Raw genomic sequence first — 12,555 nt, 5'->3', positions numbered from 1 at the left:
ATTTTAATTTTCTGTTAGTTATAACGTATCAAATGAGCCTTCCTTTAAAAGGTTTATTCAAGTTGATTTTGGAATCCACTATTTAAGAGCCGCGAATTGCATTTTTTACATAATATTATTCCTTTCTTTTTATTCACATAAAACTTATTGTAATTTTTTTTATTTTACATTTTTATTAAAATGTAATAATTTTTTTTTTTATAGTCAAATGCTAATCAGTTTGAACTTCGAACTTTGAATTTCCTGGTCAATGAATATCTCCTGAGGTATAACCACAAACTAACTTCAATAACCTTTGCTGATGAAGTTGGTGACCAAGTAAGTTTAATAATTTAATTATAATTACTTAAATTAATTGCAATTTATGTTGCGTGGTATGTTAAAATGTAATTTGTTTAGTATTGGAACTTGCAAGAGATTCTAAACCATTTATATCAACAAAAAGTTTTAAAAAGTTTAGTTTTTGATGTTTTTTTTGGGTTTCAATATATGTGAGTGGTCAAAGGGTTTAATGAATTTTTACAGCTTTTCTCTAATTTCTCACACACACTCTCTCTCTCTCTCTCTCTCTCTCTCTCTCTCTCTCTCTCTCTCTCTCTCTCTCTCTCTCTCTCTATATATATATATATATATATATATATATATATATATATATATATATATATATATATATATATATATAGATATATATGCATATATATATATATATATATATATATATATATATATATATAGATATATATGCATATATATATATATATATATATATATATATATATATATATATTGATATATATATATGCATATATATATATATAGATATATATGCATATATATATATATATATATATATATATATATATATATATATATATATATAGATATAGATATAGATATAGATATATATGCATATATATACACTACTCTCCATAATTATGGAGGGTAGTGTATATATATGCATAATTATGCAATGGTAAATAAAATGTAAATATTTGATTGTTAAATTAACTAAGTAGACAATTATTCATTTCAATTATTCATATTCATATTATTCATATTCAATTATTCAATTATTCATATTCAAATTATTCATTATAGTCCAGTGATATTTGTATATTTGAGTTTGACCTATAGCGTTTATCAAGTAGTGTAGCTTTCTTTAAGTTAGTAAAGGGTTTACGATGTTGTTTAACTATTTCAAACAGATATTGTTCCTGGTCTTCTTGTTTAGTCAGTGAGGAATTGCACGTAGTGGCTAAAGCGATGTCTTTCTCAGCACTGTCGTTGATTACTTTTAAAGATTCAGCAGTGTTTTTTCCAATGATGAATGATGGCAGTTCTGGCCACTTATCTACATCTTCTGACAGAAAGGAGGTGTCAATTTGAAGGGCTGCAAAGAACAGGTGGGATGCAGGTCCAATTAAATGATCAAGAGTTTTGGTGCTAAGGCTTTCTTTTCCTGTATATCTGACTGAACGATCTTCATTTCTTCCAGCTGGGTGCTCTTGTAGTCGACTCACCATTTTCTACTTTGTGTTCAGTGTCACCATGTCTGAGAAGACGTACCATTTCTTTGCTTAAGTTCCATAAATGAGGTCCAATTGCACTGGCAGCCACCTTGGCTACTTCATCATTCGTTAAATGGTAGTCTGCAATGGCTCAAATGAAGTTCAGATTGTTGCTGGGAACATTGCATGCATTTGGAGATGTGAACCAAGCCTTCACATAAATCAGTGCGACAAACTAACTGAACTCTAGGCAAGCACTGCTTTCATGCTTTGTCAGTTTGAATTGGTGTTGATTTTCAAATTGTATAGCAACTTTGACATCCATCTTGCGTGATGGAATGCACTAGGAACTCCAAAACTAACACCTCTTGGAGAACAGTGTCCTAGAAAAATCAATTTGAGTTCAAGAAGTTCTCGGTAATCTTCTCTTGGAAGATATCCTACTTGTCCCGCTAGAGCATTTTTTGCGAAAATGACCACATCATGGTTGAGATTGTCAAGAATGGTATTTTAATGACTATCCATACAAAACTTGTAATCACCTTGGTCTATTTGAGGCCAGAATTCCTGAAAATGACAAAATAGTGCTACATTTGGACCAGATGTTGGAGCAAACATTTTCTTAAACACGTCTCCACATACCACTTCAAGCACGTGATGTCTACAAGCAAGCCAGAGTAGATCTTTGCGTAACTTTTTCTCCAGTAAAACATAAGATCCATTTAAATGATTAGATGCAGTTGTGTCGAATGATATTCCAGCAATCTGCTCCATCAGATTTCACTCCAGTAAAGTTCCAAATGTTAACTGTGCCACCTGTTCTCCTTTTCCCTGTCCAATATTGGGGATGGCAAGAAGTTTCTTGGTATGACAACCTGTTACCATAATTGCGATACAGTCTTCTTTCTCTGGTCCACCACTGATGGCTGGAAGTAGTTTACCATTAACATAGACGACCAAGGGGCCATCAGCAGCAAATAAAGCCTTCATGCTGTCAGCTTGATGGATTCGGTGCATATCTCTGCTTCTACGAGTACTACTGGTAGACAGTGGCAGGATAATTACATCTTGGTTGCTGTATTTCTTTTCAGACTGCTGATCGATCAAAAATAATTTATCTTCTTGAGTGAGAAATGTCAATGATATTTCTCAGTTCAGTCGTTGGTACCCTTGCTTTGGCCCAAATTTCATATAGCTGTGGAATTGCAAGTTTAGCAGCTTTTTTTTTGTGACAGTTTTTCATTCTTAAGATGGTGAAAATAAACCCTCAAAACTTCACAAGTCGTTGGCAGCCTTTGATCGTTAAATGTATCTTGTGGTTCACCAATTAAGAAAACAGCACTTACAGCACGTGTTACAGCCATTGTTATTTTTTAACTTTTATAAAATAAGCAAATAAGCATTGATCAGTATTATTCAGTAATTTTGAAAACAATGTCTAGTACTTTACTTATAAATTGAATATTTGAGAAACTTATTGTGAAATTATAACTATCAGACTAGTGTATAATTTACATAGAATATTCAATATTTATTATTTATTTCACTGCATAGGATATTTAATATTTATAAATGTATTGTGCAATTTTTAAAAATAAGTATGTTTGTTGGAATATATTTGGAAACAATTGTTAATATTAAATAATAGTGTTGCATAGCAATGCATAAACTTGTAAACCGGTATTCCATTCAAACTTCAGGTGCTTTGAAGCAGTACTAAACATTATAGTATCCAAAAAAATTGTTAACACTTTTGCTACAGTGATATAAAGGAACACAAAAAAATATGAGCACTTGATTAGAAACAACTTTTATTTTTTGGCTATATATATATATATATATATATATATATATATATATATATATATATATATATATATATATATATATATATTTATATATATAAATATATATATATATATATATATATATATATATATATATATATATATATATATATATATATATATATATATATATATATATATATATATATAGTTAAAAAGCGTATTTTTTTGTTCACTAAAATCTAAAATAAAAATTTAATTATAAAATGATAAATATTTTTGAAATTTTTAATAAATATATATATATTACATATATATATATATATATATATATATATATATATATATATATATATATATATATATATATATATATATATATATATATATATATATATATATATATATATATACATACACACACACACACACACACATGAAATCACAAACCCAAAGGTTAGATTATATAGAACAATCCAGGTGCGCATAACAATAGTTTTTCATTTGCATTTTTATTTTATGTGTATTTAAATAATTATTATGTACATGAAATGTGATATAAAACTAAAATGCTATGAGTATTTTAGTTTTATCTCACATTTCATGAACATATTTTTTATCGAAAAATTTTTTTTTATCAAATTTATCTGATGACTACAAAGAGTGTGAAACTTAAAGTTGTAAAAATCAAGCAGCTTTATTTTCATTGAATACATTTTTATTATTTTTATATATTATATATTTTATATAATCATAAAACATAATTTAAATAGTTTATAATTAAATTATTCATGTGTAATATTTAATATAAGTATTACTTAATTATTTGTTTAATTGTAATATATTTTAAAAAATTTTATGACTATTAGATATTTAGTGAGGAAGAACTTTAATGAATCGGACAATTATTGAATGGAGCAAAATCAAATTCGCATATAAGCGTCTACGGTTAGATATTCAAACTCTTGTGGTAAAAAGTGTTAGTTACAGCCATTCAATAGATTGAATCATTATTCTTATTGTGTTTTGAAGAACAAATAGTAATTTTAAAAAATAATTTTGTTTTTCTTATTTTGCAGTGATTACTGAAGTTATGGAAAATTAATAAAGCTGTGCAGTAGATAGAGCTGTACAGTAGATAGAGCTGTACAGTAGATAGAGCTGTACAGTAGATAGAGCTGTACAGTAAATAGAGCTGTACAGTAGGTAGAGCTGTACAGTAGGTAGAATGTACAGTAGGTAGAGCTGTAAAAATGGCAAGATCTCTAAAGCTGCCAGAAAACTTTAAATACATTGCAAACATAGGAAATAGAAAAATTTTTCACGCTTTTGATGAAAGTGCTTTTTTAGTGTAATTGCATATGTCTTCCAGTATAGTGCTGCATTGAATTCAAAAAATAAACTCGATTCAAGGCACCTAAATAAAATGGTAGGAAAGCAATAGATGTACATTTTTTACGCGTCATTAAAAGTTATCACTACGAAAATCAAAAAAAGTTAGTGACAGCCCTCTTTCAGTCGAGCAATCAGAAATTTAATAACCAGATAATCAACATTTATAGAAAAAACAGTTGAGCTGATTTTTTGAATCATCAGTCAAAATAGTTAGTCTGGAAACCATTAATCTGTACCCTAAAGCACCTCGCAGAAAAGATTCTAGAAAAAGAAGGCAACAGGGTTAAAGTGCTATATTAACTAAAACTCCAGAAAAGACAGTAAATGAGAGAAAAAAATGTGGAAACTGGTAAAAAAACAACAGAAAAAGACGCGAAAAAACAACAAAAAAACAAGCGAAAGAAACAGAAAACTCTGTAGATTTTATCTACAGAGTTTTCTGTTTCTTTCGCTTATCTGTAAAAAATGCGCCCATTAACCAACAAAATCAAAATCTTGCAAAATATGCAAAATGCAACTAAATAAATTTTGTTGGGTCTGCTTAGATCCAGTGTTTCATTTGTCAATGGATATGTGGTAATTGTAAAAGCAACAGCAAGAAGCGTTATTATGAGTGCAACAGCAAGAAGCGTTATTATGAGTGCAACAGCAAGAAGCGTTATTATGAGTGCGACAGCAAGAAGCGTTATTATGAGTGCAACAGCAAGAAGCGTTATTATGAGTGCAACAGCAAGAAACGTTATTATGAGTGCGACAGCAAGAAGCGTTATTATGAGTGCAACAGCAAGAAGCGTTATTATGAGTGCAACAGCAAGAAGCGTTATTATGAGTGCAACAGCAAGAAGCGTTATTATGAGTGCGACAGCAAGAAGCGTTATTATGAGTGCAACAGCAAGAAGCGTTATTATGAGTGCAACAGCAAGAAGCGTTATTATGAGTGCAACAGCAAGAAGCGTTATTATGAGTGCAACAGCAAGAAGCGTTATTATGAGTGCGAGTTATGTGAAGTTGACAGCAAGAAGCGTTATTATGAGTTATGTGAAGTTGACTGCAAGAAGCGTTATTATGAGTGCGAGTTATGTGAAGTTGACTGTTAATATCTTTTACACTTCCTTTAATATACTTAATTTTTATTATTTAGTATTTTGCAAAAAGCAATATTTTGCAAAAACTTTGTTGCTGAGTTTTTTAAAGTAAATTAGGTACTTAATAAGCTAATAATTAACTTATATTAATGGAAATATATATAAAGTTGCTTTGTTGTTGAGTTTTTTAAAATAAATTAGGTACTTAGAAAATATATCTTGGAATATATCTATATTGGAAATATATCTTTTGCACTACATTATTTTGTTTTACTTAAAAAAAAATCATATATTCTATTTCAAATGAAATTCATTGAGTAATTTTATATTTTGGTTTTTAAAATAAAAATTAGTTAGTTTTGACAAAAAAATTCACATGACACTCCTATTGCGAACTAGTATACCATATGCATACCCTTTTTGGCATCCCTAGTGGTAGAAACAACTTTTACTGCTTAACTTACTTGAAACTTACTACTAACCTCTTTTCATTTTTCAATCTTTTTTTATTTGTCTCATTCAATATTTTTTTTGTCCCATTTAATTAGTAGTTCTCAATGAATGGGACAATAGCCCTGGTCCAATATGCAGGGCTGATTTTTTTGTTTTAGTATATCATAGTGCAAGAGTTAATGGTTATCAAACTGCTTTCAATATATAAATTAAACGACTTTATCAACTTAAAACAAGCATTTCATGAAAACCAATCATTTAAGTTCTCCCCTAACTAAATTTATTGACTAACTTTTTATTAATATGTAAATTTCTTTTTAATTGATTTTACATTTACTCAAATAATTTCTCTGATCTTAGGATTTGGATGATTGGGAAGATGTTGGGTTAAATATTGCTCAGCCTCCAGATCTTTTACATTTGTTTCGTGATTACTCTCATCATATTATTGATCCAGAATCATTGCGCTTAGAAGAACTACGTGATATGCAAAATGAATTGGAATTATTAGTAAGAGTTTTTTTAATACTTTTTGAAACACTGAAGAATCAAAATTTTATTTAAGATATAATTTATGTGGATAGATTATTTAAGAAATAATTTATGTGGATAGATTATTTAAGATATATTTTATGTGGATAGATTATTTAAAATATAATTTATGTTTATAGATTATTTAAGATATAATTTATGTGGATAGATTATTTAAGATGTATTTTATGTGGATAGAGATCAAGATGTGAAGAAATGAAAATTCAAATAACGAAGCTCAACCAAACAAATAGCAAACTTATGTTTGAAATTAATGAACTGAACAGGTTAGCTTTTTATTAATTGTAGTTTTTTGTTTTGTTTTTTTTTAATACAAGTTTATGGTTATAATTTTGTTGAATTCACATAGAGTACAAAGTGCTTCAAAGGTGGAGGGTTTTAAAACAGAGTCACACTTGAAGTTGAAAGGTTCTTTGAGTGATAACAATTTAGAAAAAATATTTTATCATCAAAAGAAAAGTTCTGAAGGAAAAATAGCAGAAAGTATTTTTATAAATACAGATAAAATTGAAATTCATAATGAAAAAAATGAAGATAAAATTGAGAACAATAAAGCAATCATAGATCATCAAAAATTAGATCTCCAAATATCAAATTATCAAGTATCAGATCAACAATTGTTAGATCAACAATCGTTAGATCAACATTCATTAGATCAACAATCGTTAGATCAACAATCGTTAGATCAACAAACATTAAATCAACAAACATCTGTTCTTCAAGAAAGTTTAGATTTAAGCATTGCGGACGTTTGTAATGAGACAGAAAAATCTAAGGATTTAAATGAAAATTTTTCAAATGTTGATGGTTTAACTTTAAAAGATAACATTAGATTTGTTTCTAATATATTCATTGATGTTTTGTTCACGCTAGTAAAAGAAACTCCAGAAAACACTGTTCAGTCATCCACACTTATAAAACAGGTCCAATATTATTTAAATAATATTTTTAAATAAACTTTTTATTAAAGGTTTTATTATTAGTTTTCTTCAAATTTTTTATTTATTATTTTTATTATTGTTGTTCTTTTTTTTTTATTGACAGTAGGTTTCATACTCAAGTAAATCACCTGTTGAAGTTATTGCAAATTCACTTCCTAAGATTGTTCCAAATGTTTTGCTAAATAAACGAGAGGTTCTTATTACTATAATACTATACTAATAAGTTTTTATTATAAGTTTTAAAATTTGGTAATTAAATTTTATTTATACATAATTTGAAGTTAAAGAAAATTTCAGAAAAACTTTGGCTTCAAAAAAATCCTTGCAGTTATAATAAATGTACTCAGTCTTGATCTGAAAAATCCTCAGTTCTGATTTCTAAAATAGGTTATCACCAGAAAAGACATCCAATTATAAAGAATTGAATTATCTTTCTATAATGTCTTATTTAAATAAGAAAATAGCATTATGGAAACATGTCCACCAACACAAGTGTAAAACCACACATTTTTTGAAGAATTATTAAATAAGAGGAAAAAAAACTAAAAAAATCACTGGGGATTTTTAAGTTTTGACCAATCAGCAATTAGTATTATTAGATTTTTATCAACCAGTTTGGAAAAATAAAATCTGACCAATTATTTGTGGCAATATTTAAATTTTGATCAATAATGAGTTAAAATATTTTATAGTTTATTTGTTACTAAAATATTTATTTACCTTAATTCAAAATTTGGTCAATTAAAGCGCTCATGAACTTTCCTATGGTCAAGTGGTCACACTGCAGTTGAAAAAATGTATGAAAATTTTAAATTAGTTTCATTAACTCCATTCAAAATAAAGCGCTGGTTAAAATGAAGTAAGGTTATTTAATATAATGACAGTATTTTTTTGTTATTTCAAAGGTTTTACTTAGTTCTTTGTTATTTGGAATTTTTTTATTTAAGGAGTTAATTCCACTTATACTATGTGCTGCTCGATACCATGGAGATTCTAAAGTTCGAGATGATCTTTTACACATGCTCTTTAATCTTATTAAACGTCCTGAGTATGAGCAACGGTAAGTTCTATTACTATCGTAATTATAAAAATATTTTAATTAACTTAAAAACAAGGTAAGGCATAAAAAGAATAAAGTCCATAACAGTAAGTTTTATTATTATTGTAATTATAAAAATATTTTAGTTAAAAACAAGGTAAAAAATATTTTAGTTAACTTAAAAACAAGGTAAAAGAATCCATATCTTTCTTTAAAAGAAAAATTAATTAGCTATACCTTGAAAAAGAAAATTGAGATTTTTTAGCATATTATCATATATATATATATATATATATATATATATATATATATATATATATATATATATATATATATATATATATATATATATATATATATATATATATATATATATATATATATATATATATATATAATATATATATATATATATATATATATATATATATATACATACATATATACATATATATATATATATATATATATATATATATATATATATATATATATATATATATATATATATATATATATATATATATATATATAAATTATATCAGTGTATTCTACAAATAGAGTGCTCAATGTTCTTAAAGAACAGAGCAATAATAAATTAGTAAAAACACTTATCTATCTTTTATCTTCAACATAATGTTTCACCATCAGTAGGTTCATCAGGAAGCAGTAGACCTGATGGTGAAACCTTATGTTGAAGATAAAAGATAGATAAGTGTTTTTACTAATTTATATATATATATATATATATATATATATATATATATATATATATATATATATATATATATATATATATATATATATATATATATATATATATATATATATATATATATATATATATATATATATAAATTCATAAAAACTAAATTGTTTACTAGAAAAATTATTATTGATGGTTTTGTTGAGTTTGCTAGTAGTGTTGAATCAACCCGAATAGAGTCAGAGCTTTTACCACAATGCTGGGAGCAGGTAATTTATTTAATATTTTATGAGATATGACAAAGTCTGAAGATTTAGTAATATATTTTTTTAGTTCTTTTTCTCTATATTTAATTTATATTATTTCAACTATATTTAAGTTTTTCTTCTTTTGTTTAATAAATATAAAATAAGATTGATTTAAGTGGTCTTAATTTTTTTTGTTGATGTTTTTATTGTGTTTATCATTTTTTTAATTACTTTTTTTTTACTAATTATTTAAATTAATATTATTTTAATATTTTGGTATGTACTTACTCTTCTAAGTCATATTGCTTGTTTAAAAATATAACAAAGATAAAAATTGACATAAAAATTGATTTTGTGGCTATTTTAAGATAACTTAGATCCTATGTATGCAAATCCTATGTATGTATTTATTTTGATCTTTTGTATGATCACCTATTTTTTGTAAAATCAGGTTCGAATCCCTTGACCATTCCTTTATGTGCTTCCGCTTAGCACCTCTTCACACTATCACTTTTCTCTATGTTCTTTATCATTCTCCATCTTCCCAAGGCTGCACTCTTTTAGATAAAATTTCTGATAAAATTGATCATGCTCTCTCTCTTTACCCCTCTGCCAATATTGTTGTTATTGATGACTTTAATCCTTATCACACTAAATGGCTTGGCTCTAACGCCACTGGCCCTGCTGGCACTAAAGCCTATAACTTCTGCATTTCTCAATCTCTTACTCCTTGATATATGTCTGGTCTCTGATCCTAGCTTGTGTTCAGTTTCTCCTTTTTCTCCCTTAGGTGGTTCTGACCATGCAATGATCTCTTTAAATCTTTCATTTCGTACTTCATTTTCAGACTCAACCTATCATCGCACTACTTACTACTATCCTAAAGCTCACTAGTACTTTCTTCATGATCATCCTTGGGCTGATGTCTTTTTCCTCTCAGCTGAAAAATGTGCTTCCTACGTAACCTCCTGGATTCAGGCAGGAATGGATGCTCTTATTCCTTCTTGTCGGTTCCAAGTCAAGTCTCATTTTACTCCATGGTTTTCGCCCTCTTGTGCAGCTGCTATATCTAATCATAATCATTTTTTTCATCTTTTTCAAAAGAACAACTCTCTTGAGAACAAACAGCTATTTATTATTGCAAGAAATCGATGTTAAAAGGTGCTGTCAGATGTTAAGCTCGCTTATTCTCAGTTCACTAAGTTTCGTATCTTCAGAAGTTAGACTCTAGAGACTTTCGTATCTTTCAGAAGTTAGGCTTTAGAGACTTTTGGAAAATTTTCAACAGCGTTGTTAACAAAGTAAGGTCAAACATTCCCTCTCTCATTCATGGGACTAATATTATTAACTCTCCGAAGGATAAGACTGAACTATTTGCTAAGAACTTTTCATCTAATTCGACTCTTGAATTTTATAGCCATTCACTTCCTTCCATTCCAATTAAACAGGTTAACCCATTGTTAGACATTCAAATCACTCCAGCTTCCGTTGCTAAAGTTATATCTCAATTAAACTCTTCTACGGCTTATGGTTCAGACAACATTTCTGTCACAGTCTTACAAAATTGTTCACCAGAACTCTCTTTAATTTTCTTTAAACTATTTAATAAAAGCTTGACTGAGTCTTGTTTTCCTGCCTGCTGGAATATGGCATCTGTTGTTCCAATTTTCAAAAACTCCAGTGAATATTCTGACCCCTCCAATTATTGTCCAATCAGTCTTCTTTCTGTTATTAGCAAGGTCTTTCAGTCTTTGATAAACAAATTTCTCACATCCCATCTTGAGTCAAATAACTTGCTGTCAAACAATCAATACAGTTTTTAATCCTCTTGCTCTACGGCTTGCCGAATGCTGTGACTGAAAGATTTTATTGTGCATTAGTTAGAGGCAGAGAGGTTAGGGCTATTGCTCTTGATATATCAAAGGCTTTCGACAACGTTTGACATGTTGATCTTCATAAGCTTGTTTCATATGGTGTATCTTGAATCTGATCTCACTTCTGTAACAGATTGGGGCTCACAGTGGCTAGTAAATTTTAACTCCAACAAAACTCAGTTATTTACTGCAAACAACTATCGCAGTACTGTTGACATTCCTATATTAACGAATGGCAACTCTCTCGCTGAGTCCTCATCTTTACGTCTTCTTGGATTATAATTTACTGCTGACCTTTCATGGAAACTATATATACAATTGATTCCAAAATTAGCATCTGCTAAGGTTGCTTCTCTTTATTGTGCTTGCCATTTTCTCTCTTCAGATTCCACTCTCTACCTCTACAAATCTCTCATTTGTCCCTATGGAATACTGTTGTCATATTTGGGCTGGTTCTTCTAATGATGCTCTTTCTCTTCTAGACAAGGTCCAAAAAAATTTTACCGGGTCCGGTAAAATTTTTTTGGACCTTGACCGGGTCTTATTATTGTAAACATAATAAGACCTGGTCTATCTGGTAAGCTTGAGCCTCTGTCCCGTCATTGTAAAGTTGCATCTCTTTCTTTTTTCTACAAATAATATCATGGTTGCTGCTCAAAGGAGCTATCATATCTAGTTCCATTAACTAAAACTCATTCTCGCTTGACTCATCATTCATCATGGTCTTATTCTTTTACTGTATCTGTCCCTGCATGCTCTAAAAACTTTTATTTGTCTAGTTTTTTTCCCCGCACTTCAACTCTTGAACTCTCTTCCATCTTCATGTTTTCCTGACTCATACAACCTTCAATTTTTTAAGTCTTCTGTCAACCGTTTCCTTGCTCTATAACTGTATTCTTTTTTTCCAGTAACTTCCAACTTAATAGCGGTTGCTTGCAGCCTTGTTGGGAGTGAATCAGAATAAAAA

At 28.3% G+C, this 12,555-nt stretch overlaps 1 protein-coding gene across 1 annotated transcript in view; it reads left to right on the top strand.

Moving 5' to 3' along the window:
• Positions 1-12,555, top strand: part of LOC101234826 (RAB11-binding protein RELCH) — a 61,207-nt gene that overhangs the window by 9,301 nt on the left and 39,351 nt on the right. The window contains exons 5-11 of the mRNA XM_065816751.1: positions 205-318; positions 6,589-6,738; positions 6,958-7,046; positions 7,130-7,703; positions 7,828-7,914; positions 8,669-8,781; positions 9,645-9,735. Coding sequence (XP_065672823.1) covers positions 205-318; positions 6,589-6,738; positions 6,958-7,046; positions 7,130-7,703; positions 7,828-7,914; positions 8,669-8,781; positions 9,645-9,735 — 1,218 coding nt within the window. The remainder of the gene's footprint in view (positions 1-204; positions 319-6,588; positions 6,739-6,957; positions 7,047-7,129; positions 7,704-7,827; positions 7,915-8,668; positions 8,782-9,644; positions 9,736-12,555) is intronic.

This window comes from Hydra vulgaris, chromosome 13 (genome assembly GCF_038396675.1).
Source record: "Hydra vulgaris chromosome 13, alternate assembly HydraT2T_AEP".
Taxonomy (NCBI): Eukaryota; Metazoa; Cnidaria; class Hydrozoa; order Anthoathecata; family Hydridae; genus Hydra; species Hydra vulgaris.
Note: the sequence above shows the minus strand (reverse complement) of the source record. Positions and strands in the feature narration are given on the sequence as shown.